The sequence below is a fragment of the Aquarana catesbeiana genome, linkage group LG01 (genome assembly GCF_042186555.1).
Source record: "Aquarana catesbeiana isolate 2022-GZ linkage group LG01, ASM4218655v1, whole genome shotgun sequence".
NCBI classification, from domain to species: Eukaryota; Metazoa; Chordata; class Amphibia; order Anura; family Ranidae; genus Aquarana; species Aquarana catesbeiana.
Genome location: NC_133324.1, coordinates 358,562,802 through 358,577,373, shown reverse-complemented (window position 1 = coordinate 358,577,373; position 14,572 = coordinate 358,562,802). Strand labels below are relative to the sequence as shown.

At 39.9% G+C, this 14,572-nt stretch overlaps 1 protein-coding gene across 3 annotated transcripts in view; it reads right to left on the bottom strand.

The window, feature by feature from the left end:
* SHC3 (SHC adaptor protein 3) overlaps nt 1-6,989 on the bottom strand; it is a 184,015-nt gene extending 177,026 nt beyond the window's left edge. Inside the window, exons 1-2 of one of the 3 annotated variants that reach the window (XM_073632953.1) lie at nt 6,765-6,989; nt 4,974-5,616 (exon numbers count right to left, since the gene is read on the bottom strand). In XM_073632953.1, the coding sequence (XP_073489054.1) occupies nt 4,974-5,513 (540 nt within the window). In that variant the 5' untranslated portion in view covers nt 5,514-5,616; nt 6,765-6,989. The other 2 variants (XM_073632954.1, XM_073632952.1) reach the window with 2 other exon arrangements.
* Between the last annotated feature and the right edge of the window lie 7,583 nt (nt 6,990-14,572).

Below are 14,572 nucleotides of genomic sequence, written 5' to 3'. Positions count from 1 at the left end.
GAACTTTTTGGCCTTAATTCTAAGTGGTATGTGTGGAGAAAATCAGGCACTGCTCATCACCTATCCAATATAGTCCCAACAGTGAAGCATGGTGGTGGCAGCATCATGCTGTGGGGGTGTTTTTCTGCTGCAGGGACAGGACGACTGGTTGCAATCGAGGGAAAGATGAATGCGGCCAAGTACAGGGATATCCTGGAGGAAAACCTTCTCCAGAGTGCTCAGGACCTCAGACTGGGCCGAAGGCTTACCTTCCAACAAGACAATGACCCTAAGCACACAGCTAAAATAATGAAGGAGTGGCTTCACAACAACTCCGTGACTGTTCTTGAATGGCCCAGCCAGAGCCCTGACTTAAACCCAATTGAGCATCTCTGGAGAGACCTAAAAATGGCTGTCCACTAACATTTACCATCCAACCTGACAGAACTGGAAGAACTGGAGAGGATCTGCAAGGAGAAATGGCAGAGGATCCCCAAATCCAGGTGTGAAAAACTTGTTGCATCTTTCCCAAAAAGACTCATGGCTGTATTAGATCAAAAGGGTGCTTCTACTAAATACTGAGCAAAGGGTCTGAATACTTAGGACCATGTGATATTTCAGTTTTTCTTTTTTAATAAATCTGCAAAAATGTCAACAATTCTGTGTTTTTCTGTCAATATGGGGTGCTGTGTGTACATTAATGAGGAAAAAAATGAACTTAAATGATTTTAGCAAATGGCTGCAATATAACAAAGAGTGAAAAATTTAAGGGGGTCTGAATACTTTCCGTCCCCACTGTACATACATATATATATATATATATATATATATATATATATATATATATATATATATATATATATATATATATATATATATATATATATATATATAGTGCAGGGTGGTTGTCGGGGTCTGTGGGCAGGGGGCTTATCGGAATCTGGAAGCCCCCTTTAACAAGGGGAGCTCCAGATCCCGGGCCCCCTTATGTGAATGGGTATCGGGTACATTGTACCCCTACCCATTCACCCAAAAAAAGTGTCAAAAAACCACAACAGACAGTTTTTGACAATTCCTTTATTAAAAAAGAAAAAATAAAGTGTCCCGCGATGTCCATCCATCTTCAATCACGCCGCCCAATGGACCCAAATAATTGAAAAAAATAAAAATGCTCCGCCTCGATGGGAGGCCTCCCGGCAACTGCTGTCTCTTGGCTGTGACAGCCGTTGTATAGGCAAGGGCGAGGCCACCCAGTGACGTAACTGAGTGACCCCACCCCCTTCTGAGGTCATGTGACCTCAGAAGGGGGTGGGGTCATCTGGTTACATCAGAGGGTGACCCCGCCCCTGCCTATAAAAGAGCTGTCAAAGGGAAAAGACAGCAGTCACTGGGAGGCCTCCCATGGAGGCAGAGTTTTTTCCTATAATTTTTCGGGTCCATCAGGCATCGTGATTGACAATGGATGGACATTGCAGGACACTTTTTTTTTTAATAAAGGAATTGTCAAAAATTGTCTATTGTGGTTTTTACTTTTTGACACTTTTTTTGGTGAATGGGTAGGGGTACAATGTACCCATTCACATAAGGGGGGCCGGGATCTGGGGTCCCCTTGTTAAAGGGGGCTTACAGATTCCGATAAGCCGCCCGCCCGCAGACCCCGACAACCAATGGCCAGGGTTGTTGGGAAGAGGCTCTTGTCCCCACCAAAGCACCCGCCCCATGTTGAGGATATGTGGTCTGGTATGGTTCAGAAGGGAGGTGCTCGCTCATCCCACCCCTATCCTGTACTCCAGGCTGCATTCTCGGATAAGGGTCTGGTATGGATTTTGTATGTCATGTTTTTTTACATTTTGGCATAGAGTTCCCCTTAAAATCCATAACAGACCCGAAGGGACTGGTATGGACTGGTGGGGGGACAGCACGCCAATTTTTTCCTTGAATTTTTATCTATATTGCCGGGAGCCGGCAATACATTACAGCCACAAGCAAGTTTAAATGACATTTTTTTCATTTAGAAATATTATTTTGCAGCAGCACTGTTCTACACATCACACAGATGCACCACTTTACAGGCAGACTAAGGTGGCCCCCCAGGCACAATATTTAAAGGAATATTTCATTTTTTTAACATGCCCCTGACTTCTATCTAAGTATGGCATTCTTTACACAGTTACATTGGTTCAGCTTGAATCAATTTAACTATGCATAAACTATACCTGTGGGATCCCTATAGAAGCTTGAAATAATCTCCCCCGGCTTCTATGTCCCTGATTCTTTGATTGAATGAGGTGGAGAGAGTGATGTCACCGGTCTGCCTCTTTACCTTATCCAATCAGAGGATGCTTTCCATTCCCTGAGAACATACAAAACATTCTCTGAATGGCGTCCATGTTGAGCAGAACTCCTGTGTTCAGAATGCAGCAGGACAGCCGCTTAGCACAGGATTCAGGAGCTAGTGGAGATCACTGAAGTAGGGGTGACTTCTTAAGTAATTTCCAGCTCTACAGGGATCCCACAGTTATGGTATATGCATAGTTAAACTGGTCCAAGCTGGACCAATGTAACTATGTAAAAAAATGCCATACCTATAATTCTTCTTTAAATGCCTGAAGATTACAATATAAACTTTATCAGAAGAAAAATAAGGTAAAGCACTGAGCATTGCAGCAGTGCAGTATGACAGTGGCACTGGTGCTTAGTAATAGTGCATGGTAATATGCTGCTAGTGGAATTAACATCTCTCAGTAAAGTGTGCATTCTACAGATGGCTTAGATAAGATAGCAGCACTCTTGATGTCCAGTACAGAATTCCCCATCTCTTGTTTAATTTGTATCAATATTTGTTTAGAAAAATATAAGTGAGAAAAGTATTATGGAGTAACTGTGGTAGGCCAAAAAGGCCACACTGTTATCCCAGGGCAGCAGTTGGGTAACATTGTTACAAACTCTTCACAGGACAGTTTAAGTAATTTATTTGTTAAAGGTACTTATATAGAGTGGTCAATTTCTGCAGCACTTTACATATTTATTATACATTCACATCAGTCCCTACCCTCAAGGAGCTTAAAATCTAAGGTCCCTAACTCACATTCATACATACACTTACTAGGGCCAATTTGGATAGGAGCCAATTAACCTACCAGCATGTCTTTGGAGTGTGGGAGGAAACCTACGCAAGCACAGGGAGAACATGCAAACTCCAGGCAGGTAGTACCATGATTGGGATTCGAGCCAACAACCCAAGTGCTGCTAGGTGGAAGTGCTAGACACTGTGTGTAATATTTGCAAGCCCAATTTAAGTGAAAACTAGAGATCACAATTAAAAAAGCATATAGTTCTGTTATCTACAAAAATTTTAAAAATTAAATAAAATTTAAAGTCAAGTGACTTTAGATAGCCAGAACAAATTTTGAGCACATAGGTATATGCTACAAAATATAGGTAAAAAAACTAATACGACAAATATTAGAAAGAAAATTTACCTAATTTTAATCATTGCTTGCAATTATCGTGATAATTCTGACTTTCTAGCAGGTGATAAAATGCAATTCAGATAGTTGGAGGCACTGATTACTAGTATTTTCTAACATGATCTTGAAGGACCAAAGGAGCACTATGTACTGTGGTCAGAATCAGGCAAGAAATGTTATAGGTCCTGGAGCTCAGCAAAATTGTGTACTGATGGACAGATATCTCCCTGCCTCTTGTTCCTGTGGAAATACCTGGTGATCTATGGCCAGCCAGAGGATATAAATGATTTGATTTAAAAAAAAAAAAAGTAACACTATGTACATTTCTACAAGTGATAAATGCAAGGTTTGAGAAAAGCATATGGCTTTACTACATTGTACTAAAAACTAGCAGCTTTGAACAAATAATATATTTTAAAAAATCACTATTCAAGTAAAAAGCCACATAGAAATGACATGAATCCTTTAATCAATTACACTGTATTTTTTCTTTTTTTGATAAAGAAGAGTGGAAGCTTACATACTACAGAAATGGTCATGCGTTACATCGTTCTGTGTACAACTGAATACAAAAGACAAAACAAGCTGTTGATCTCACTGAGAATTGTGGAGAATAATTCATAAAAGAAAGAGGTGCCTGATTCTAATCAAACACATTGGTACTAACTAAGGAGCAGGCTTCATTCAGCAGTATCGACAGGGCAGATATTATCATCTATATTTAAAGTAACCTGTTTAAGAAAATGTAGAATAACAGCTAATGAGGAAGGCTCTGGCCAAAACGCGTTAGAATTATAGATGTAGCACTGCTGTTAGTGCCCAATAAAGATTTGTAAGAAGAAGCAATCATGTTGCCAGCATTTCTTGCTAATAAGGAAACATAAATGGTACATTTGCTTGAGTAATTAATTGCTTACATTAATTAATGTGAATGATATTATTTTGACAATATATAACGTACGTGAGTATTCAGCTGAATGCATCTCACTGCATGTGTCAGCAATATACATCTACAATTGTTTTATTTACAAGAGTTCATCATAACACGCTACAAGGTCCCTTTAATCTTGCTTCCTTACAACGGGTTTCAAATGAAGCACTGACGTAGACAGGTTTACAATGTTTATTATCATGGAAACATACAGATAACCCATAGAATGCTTTCATTGTGATTACCCTCTAATCATTGAAAAATAGATTCCCAATTTCTCATCAGCAAGAAACGATAAACACTGAATCAGTACTGGGTTTCCACCTTCGGTTTTCATAGATATAGTAATTAGGTGCAAATGCTTTGGGCTGTTTTAAAATGTACATTCAAAATATAAGACCGCCTATGATCACAAAATCACAAGGCCAGATAATATGAAAATAAAGCAATTAACAGGCAGTCTATTACATTCCAGCCTAAGAGAACCTTCAGAAATCCTGTTCTGCTGGTTAATATTAAAAACATACCAAACTGTTGATTTATAGAAAGAGAAAAAAGAAAGCACATACAGAAATGGGTACAAGCAGACCAACCTTCACAATGTACGTCACTCCAGGTCCCTGGATCTTCTCATTCGAGTGCAGCCATCCTCGAGAAGGCTTATTGACAAAGCTGCTACTTTGATTCCAATCTTCACCTCCCAGATGCATTTCATCTGAGCGTGTTTTTTTCCCTGTGCTCATCTTGCTCACGTCCTGCTGTGAACACGGAGGGGTAGAGACAAGGTTACATGTGTTGTCTGAGGCTCCTGCTGCCGTACTTAGAGCAGGAGAGCTACCCTGTAACTTGGATCCAGCAAGCTCCTTTACTGCAGAGGAAAGGTTTTTTATACCCAACAGGCTGCCTGTGTTGGACAGTTTTAAGTGAGACACTTTGTGAATAAACGTACAAAGAGAGGTGGATCCATCTTCTTGGTCCTTCGGTAAATCTGCACTCGCAAGCGGGCACGTAATTGTAGCTGGAGTACCGGCGACCGTGGAGACTTTACTGTTCATGGACAGGTTGTTCAAGAGATCATCGACCGGTGTCACAGATTCATTCTTGAAGCGGTTGTACTTGGTACGTTGAAGCATGCCCTTCTACCTAGTTTCTTTCATATGCTGTGGCAAAGCTGATGCCAGTCTAAGAGCCACCTTTGCTAACATTGCCAGAGGTTCATAACGATACCTGTAAAACCTATTGCAAAGGAAAAAAAATACAGATAGGTAGCAAAATTGTGAAAAATATCAAAGAGCATAAAGGGTTGAATTTTCCTAAGACAGTTCTATATGACATTCCACTTCTGGTTAGAGCTGCCAACTCGCTCACAGCAAAAGCATGACTCACACAAATGAGGAGACCCTTTTCAACAAAAGGCTCAGTGAGCACTGCAAATCACTTCCTGTAGCACAAAAAACATCCACCCACTTACAGCACTATAGAACCAATCAATTCTCAAATTTCCTTCCCCTAACTTCGCAAACAGATCATTTCTTCAAGTTATGTCAGTTTGCCCCTTCTCCTCCAAACTGATGTACACCTTTAATAACCCTGTTCGGTATCGAATAAAATATGCTTTCTTAGATTAGGCCAAACGTTATCAGTGCAAAGCCTGATTGATAGATAATATAGATTAGAGTGACTGAGAGAGAGGAAAAAAAAAGTCACTATTCATCAAAATGAATCTTTATGTAAAATCAGTCTAAATTTTCAAGATGCACTTTCACAAAAGTTTTATATTTCCTTTCTAAATAATGCTGGTTTATTCATCATCAGCTGTTTCTATAAAACACTTTACATAGACCACAGTAGCAAATACAGCAAAATTCTGTGTTAAAGACTATGTAATACTGTATATATTATAATGTTAGATCTGAACAAGAAATGTATTCTTTTCGGTAAATGGTTAATACTCAAGGTAGTTTAAAAGCTAGAGCATCCTTTGTTCCTAATAGGATCGAAATTCCCCTAGCGATTTACCAGGCCACAAGTGATGCTAAACAATAGACATGTAAAATAAGTGATCTGTCAAGTCTCCCACTGCAGCACATTACGTTAAAGACCCCCTCCCCTCCCCCTTATTATTCAACAACTGCAACTCAGAAAGTACAAAAGCAAAAAAAAAAAACTTCCAATAAAGATATTTAATTAGTCTAATTTGTGACACAATAAAAAAAAAGCACCTTTGCTCCCAGGAGCCACGGATAACGGAGATGTTTAATGAAAGATGGAGTTCCCAGTGCAGAAAAGCCTTTCATTAAGCAAACGACACAGCCCGCTGCAGTATCCTCACAGCCTTCATCTCACCCATTCTGTCTGTTAGCATAGCAACAACGAATACTCACATCATAGATAGTTTCAGCTGTTAGCTAATACAACGGAACACCTAAAATTCCCAAAAGCCTTTCTTCATTAGCTACAAAGGAAAAATCGCAAAAATGTGAATGAAACTCTATTTGTGTGAATGAAAGGGCTGGCTCGCATATCAATAATTCTGTGAATGAAGCAGGGCCATGCAGCCTCTGCTTGGCAATCCCTTGGGTGCTAACCGTTCCATCCAATGAGAGACAGCCTGCATGACTCATTCAACAAAGGCTTGCTAAATAGTGGAAGAGTCCATTTTGATCACAGGCAGCATTCTTTATACAGCAAAATCTAACCTAATTAAGGAGGCAACAGACAAACAAATGCATCTTTGCAGCAGGAGACAGAAAAGGATGTTGAAGGTAAAAAAAAAAAAAAAAAAAAAAGAAAGAAAATGCTGCCTGTCTGATAAAAAAAATCCTTATCTCCAGCGTACGTTTTAGTATACCTGCTTCATTCATGAATGTGCTCATTCTGTCTAATATGCCTATTCCAGCACATTAAATTGACATATTGAGCAACATAGCCCTGCAGGATGGTCTCATGAGTAATGGATTGGACACTATATATCCTGGGGATTTAACCCTTTGCTAAAAAAAAAAAAGGCAAGCTGCTATTTTAAAACATACTGTATATAACATTTTATGGGATGCTGAAAAGAAAGTGGTATACATCGATATACAATAGATGAAAAAATGGTTTGCAGTAACATATGCAGCCAACTGAATCAACACTTTCATCACCTAGAACGATAAACTCTTTTAATTGTACAACATAGGTTTTTGCGTGCGCAGCAATTGATTATCAGTATGCTTTAAGTCATTACACTGATGCAAAACTGCAGAAGCATGAAATATGTCAGTGCTTACTGCTTTGTAATTATACAACACGCAGTTAAAAATATGTATTTGGTTTTTTGAGAAACTCTATTTAATAAGAGCAGGACAGTTGCAGAAATGGCAGCAAAAGCCAGTGAAATGCATATAAAGGCCTAAATAAAAAGAAGCACAGGGATAATACCATAGAGTATTTGATGAATAATAATTTTCTTTTTAATAGCCTTTTTGAAACCATAAAATGCTATATAAATGAATAAAAAGACATTTAAGTAAATGTTGACATATTAAAATCAATGTAAATAACAGTTATTCACCCAGAAAAACAAGTCTAAATGACGTGATCTTTTATTCTCTAAAGTACTGAATCAAAATAGTATTGCTTTTTCTTAACGGTAGAAGCACACAGATAGCCTGCATTATTTTTTTTTTGCATCTAATAACGTGTATAAGCAATAAAGAGATATTACTGATATTATTTTTTTTATATATATATATTTTTTCCCACTCTTTGAGGCTACGTCATTAGCAAGCAATTGTAAGTCTATTTACTGTTAGCTGTTCCAGCACAGTAGGGGTTTATAAAGCAGAAACATACGCAAAAAACGGCAAGATTTTCAGACTACCTGACTTTTCAAGGGAACCAATTCATACAGCTACAAGCAGTGTGAGAACCCTCCCTTAGCAACAGGAGTTGCCTTGGAAACGCACACGGGAACAAGAATATGTTGGAATTCTTCAATGAAATCATTAGGTTTTGGTAGGAATAAAGCAAGCAAATAATGGTCAATTATTTACTGAAATATCGTGGGTGTATTAAAACTTGGATGACGATACACAGAAAGGTCTCGGCTGTACGCTACATATCTCCAGGCAATTTACAAAAGAGGGTTAATTTTTCTGTGAATTAGAACATGCACAACGTTATATAAGCCATTATGAAAAGAAAATGACTATGGGTGTTCACAGTGCTGTGAACATGAAAACAAAAGCTGAAATAAAATCAATATCTGCAAACTGTACCGTCAATGCAATGATTTGATGACTAGGTCAGGCAAGAAGCTTAAATAAACAGTTTTCATACTCCTACAAATGGACATGGTATCTCGTTAAAAGATAGGTCCGCCTAAACCTGATTAATCAGTTTTTGGGGATTTTGCAAATTCAATCATAATAAAATCCTGGCACGTTAAATTTGTTTGTCATATGCCAGGGTGCCCTGTGCAGCCTGGCATATGTCAACCAATGTCAATGTCAACCAATATCATCATATGTGTTTTGCTGCATTATCCACATAAATGTTGACTATGACCCCAAAAATACCATCCCCTACAGTTAAGCACAGAGGTGGAAACATTATGCTTTGTGGCTGTTTCTCTGCTAAAAGGTACAGGCCCACTTTGCCGCATTGAAGGGCCAATGGACAGGGCTCTGTATTGTAAAATCTTGGATGAGAACCTTCTTCCCTCAGCCAGAACCCTGAAGATTGGTTGTGGATGGGTCTTCCAGCATGACAATGACCCAAAATATACTGTCAAGGCAAACATGCCACACCCGCTATGAAAATAAAAAAAAAAAATTGACCAAAAATAAAAAAACGATAAAGCTTTGAGGGTTATAGCTCGTCGACCTGGTGTAAGTAGCTGAAGTCCTACCCCACCAAAGGTCAAAAATTGGGGCTCCTGCCACCTATAGTTCCAGAGATAAGGGGCTTCTCGTGCAGCCTGTTAGAAGCTACATACAGAGCGGCCAGTTTAAATACAAGCCGGCACACTCTGTTTGTAGCAGACTGAGAGGCTGAGCTCACAGTGCCTCTCACTTCTTGTCAGAGGCACTGAGCTTAATGGACAGCTTGAAGCCTTGGACAAATGGTAAAGTACCTTTGGAACAAGCTGTCCAAAAAAAATGCTGCAGTGGAGGCTGTCCCCCCACTGCAGTGTCATAGAAGGGGGCATGTGTCTAAAAGACAAATGCTCCCTTCCAGCCCGGCCCTCTTAACTAGAAGGAAAAAGCATGGGTTTATGGGTATAAGATTTACCCTTAATCCCATGTTTTTCTCACACAGTTAAGAGGGAAAATGAGAATCTGTTGCTGCGGAAAATGTACTGTTTTTATCAAGTTAAATCATATATTATTATGCTATAAATGTTATAACATAATAATTTATCTATATATTGGGAAATTACCGGTTGGAAGTTATAACTTCAAACTTCAGTAATTTGTCCGTTAAGCCACCTGCTTGAGTACAGTTTTTGAAAATAGGAAATTACCTTAAACACAATATATATATATACAGTGTTGACGGAAAGTATTCAGACCCCCTTAAATTTTTCACTCTTTGTTATATTGCAGCTATTTGCTAAAATCATTTAAGTTCATTTTTTTCCTCATTAATGTACACACAGCACCCCATATTGACAGAAAAACACAGAATTGTTGACATTTTTGCAGATTTATTTAAAAAAAGAAAAACTGAAATATCACATGGTCCTAAGTATTCAGACCATTTGCTGTGACACTCATATATTTAACTCAGGTGCTGTCCATTTCTTCAGATCATCCTTGAGATGGTTCTACACCTTCATTTGAGTCCAGCTGTGTTTGATTATACTGATTGGACTTGATTAGGAAAGCCACACACCTGTCTATATAAGACCTTACAGCTCACAGTGCATGTCAGAGCAAATGAGAATCATGAAGTCAAAGGAACTGCCTGAAGAGCTCAGAGACAGAATTGTGGCAAGGCACAGATCTGGCCAAGGTTACAAAAACATTTCTGCTGTACTTAAGGTTCCTAAGAGCACAGTGGCCTCCATAATCCTTAAATGGAAGATGTTTGGGACGACCAGAACCCTTCCTAGAGCTGGCCTTCTGGCCAAACTGAGCTATCGGGGGAGAAGAGCCTAGGTGAGAGAGGTAAAGAAGAACCCAAAGATCACTGTGGCTGAGCTCCAAAGATGCAGTCGGGAGAACGGAGAAAGTTGTAGAAAGTCAACCATCACTGCAGCCCTCCACCAGTCGGCGCTTTATGGCAGAGTGGCCCGATGGAAGCCTCTGCTCAGTACAAACACATGAAAGCCCGCATGGAGTTTGCTAAAAAAACACCTGAAGGACTCCAAGATGGTGAGAAATAAGATTCTTTGGTCTGATGAGACCAAGATAGAACTTTTTGGCACTTTTTGGCACTGCTCATCACCTGTCCAATACAGTCCCAACAGTGAAGCATGGTGGTGGCAGCATCATGCTGTGGGGGTGTTTTTCAGCTGCAGAGACAGGACAACTGGTTGCAATCGAGGGAAAGATGAATGCGGCCAAGTACAGGGATATCCTGGACGAAAACCTTCTCCAGAGTGCTCAGGACCGAAGGTTTACCTTCCAACAAGACAATGACCCTAAGCACCCAGCTAAAATAACGAAGGAGTGGCTTCACAACAACTCCGTGACTGTTCTTGAATGGCCCAGCCAGAGCCCTGACTTAAACCCAATTGAGCATCTCTGGAGAGACCTAAAAATGGCTGTCCACCTACGTTTACCATCCAACCTGACAGAACTGGAGAGGATCTGCAAGGAGGAATGGCAGAGGATCCCCAAATACAAGTGTGAAAAACTTGTTTCATCTTTCCCAAAAAGACTCATGGCTGTATTAGATCAAAAGGGTGCTTCTACTAAATACTGAGCAAAGGGTCTGAATACTTAGGACCATGTGATATTTCAGTTTTTCTTTTTTAATAAATCTGCAAAAATGTCAACAATTCTGTGTTTTTCTGTCAATATGGGGTGCTGTGTGTACATTAATGAGGAAAAAAATGAACTTAAATGAATTTAGCAAATGGCTGCAATATAACAAAGAGTGAAAAATTTAAGGGGGTCTGAATACTTTCCATCCCCACTGTATATATATAAAATAATTATATGTATATTACTTACTTATGGTAATAAACCACTTGCAACCCAGGCCAATACTGAAACTTCTCTCCTACATGTAACAGTCATAATTTTTTTGCTAGGAAATTATTCAGGAAATTACCCCAAAACATATATTTTTTTTATATATTTTTTTTTTTGCAGACATCCTAGGGAATAAAATGATGGTCATTGCAACTTTTACACTGTTATACCCTGTACACTCAGTCGGACATTGATCGGACATTCCGACAACAAAATCCATGGATTTTTTCCGACGGATGTTGGCTCAAACTTGTCTTGCATACACACGGTCACATAAAGTTGTCAGAAAAGTTGTCGATCGTTCTAAACGCGGTGACGTAAAACACATACGTCGGGACTATAAACGGGGCAGTAGCCAATAGCTTTCATCTCTTAATTTATTCTAAGCATGCGTGACACTTTGTGCGTCGGATTTGTGTACACACGATCGGAATTTCCGACAACGGATTTTGTTGTCGGAAAATTTTATAGCAAGCTCTCAAACTTTGTGTGTCAGAAAATCCGATGGAAAATGTGTGATGAAGCCTACAAACGGTCGGAATTTCCGTCAACAGGGTCCTATCACACATTTTCCGTCGGAAAGTCCGACCGTGTGTACGGGGCATTACACTGTATTTGCACAGTAAATTTTCAAACGCATTTATCGTGCTGATAACTATTTTTTTTTACAATCAGTGACCAATATGTGATCCAAGAAGGGAGCTTTTTGTTTGAAGGAAGTGACACAGGGTGCCCTCTTGGATTCCAGCTCTGGTGGACTAGGGCCAATTTAGACAGGATCCAATTAACCTATCAGCATGTCTTTGGAGTGTGGGAAGAAACGCACGCAGGCACAGGGAGAACATGCAAACTCCAGGCAGGTAGTGTCATGGATGGGATGCAAACCGGCGATCCTAGTGCTGCTAGGCGGACGTGCTAGCCACTTAGGCACTGTGGCTATTATTCCATTCATTGTTGTCACTATCACTGACACCAACCAGGGAGAGAGGTGTTAATTTTGCTGACTCCTATGAAAAATATTTTTTTTATAGCTGACTCTGTCACCAATGGCGGGGGTTGAGGGTTATTTTTGGTGCCACTGACACCAATAAAGGGATATCATTTATTTCTGCCTCTGGTCTGCGCTGAACTCTACTTCCCTAAAAGCCTTGCCAGGCCATGTTTGTAGTTGGAATGAGAAGGGGATACAGCAGCAGTATGAAGGTAAATGGAGGCAAACTGGTTGACATTCCCCTTTAACAGCGATCATAAAACTAAATGCCATGACCTTTAAGTATGTGGTCAGCATCGAAGGGAGGCTGGAACAGCATTTTCTTTCGAAAAGTTAAATTATTTTAGCCATTCTGTTACTCTGTATTTATCCGTATCAGGAAGACAGCTGACAGTAATTTTGTATAGCTTCAGCAACAAGTAAAATCAATCAGAAAGGCTGGGTTCACACATATGCGAATTGGATGTGGTTTCCCCGCATCCAATCGCATGACAGGAGAGTGTGACCGGCTCTCAATGGAGCCAGTTCACACAGCTCTGGGGCGGCTGCAGTTCGCATTTAAAAAGGGTACTGTGCGTCTTTAGTTCAGATTCAGGTGCGAATGCAGGCAAAAATTCGGGCCTGATTCGCACCTAAATCGGTGGACAGGGATGCACCGGACGCATGCTGTGAACCACAGCCGCAGCATATGTGAACCCAGCCTTAAGTGTAAATGCTATCCAGAAAATGTGTTAAATCCAGAAAGTCCACTTAGTTTACAATTTAAACTCTGTGTAATTCATTGTCGGTTTTTATTTAAAGTGTTATTAAACCCACAATAGAAAAATCAGTTTGTATATGCAGTAAAGCATTCTTGTTATACTCACTGTGGAACCTAAGGGGTTAATCCTCTGCATTGTGTAAAAAGGCTGTTTGATCCTGTCTTCTCTGATCCTCCCCTTCTTTTACTGTCCCCAATCCATCTGTGGATAGTACAGAGCCTTGGAGGCAATTTCCATATGGTCAGTTTGGTGTGTATTGCTAGATAGTTTTTTTTTCTTGGGAGGGTGCATGTGATCAGCACATGGCCAATCAGCACTATCCAGACAGAGGATCAGGGGCCATGCAGCCTCATAGGACAGTCAGAGTAGAATGAAAACACCTCCTACAAGCTTAAACTGGTGCTTGGCTGGACACTAATAGAAGTCACAAGACTGCTATATACTGCTGATGTGAAAAGGTATTTAGCAGTTTATATTTACTAAAATAATTGCATTTCCATGTTCTGTGTACTGTGGGAGACCAGATATAGTGAATGCAGGGTCCTGGGTTCAGTAACACTTTAAGAATTTCCCCAATGTCTGCTCTTTTCATTGGCAGATTTTGTGTTTGAGATAAAACTGTTAACAAGGCAGCAGTAATGCTTAATGTGTTCCTGTGCTTACACTAAGGCCTCTGAGCCTATATGTGCATTGTTTGCAAGCAGAATCAGAGGATGGGAACCCCCTTCAGCCAACCCTAGCCTTTTGGCCTCAGGCTTTGCCGCTGGAATCAGCGCAAAGCCATTGAGGATGCAAGGGTGTGCTCACTGCGTCTTCTCCTTCCACCCTTAAAAAGCATGTGCGTGGTACATGAAAACTGAGAACCGTTAATATAATACATTTATTGGAAGTATGAGGAAGCACCCTTGAAGAAATAAAGTGGTAAAGGTTTAGGTTAACAAAAGCTTGTATATGACCTATGCCCTCATTACTGTAGTTTATGTTTTAACAGAATTAGACTTCTGATTTGAAACTCTTAGTCCCTACAGTTTGACTTTCTATAAGTGAGAAACAGCAAGGAATCTAATGTAATTACTGTATGTTTGGGATTCAGGAAACAAAATGAGTTTCCAAATCACCAAATTACAAAAGGAAAAACAATAGAAGGGTAGACAGGTGCACTACAGCAAGAGCTAGGTTCAAAGCTGAACCCACAACTTGTATAATAAGGATTAAATACTTGATTAGTCTATGGGGCATGTAACAAAGAAAAT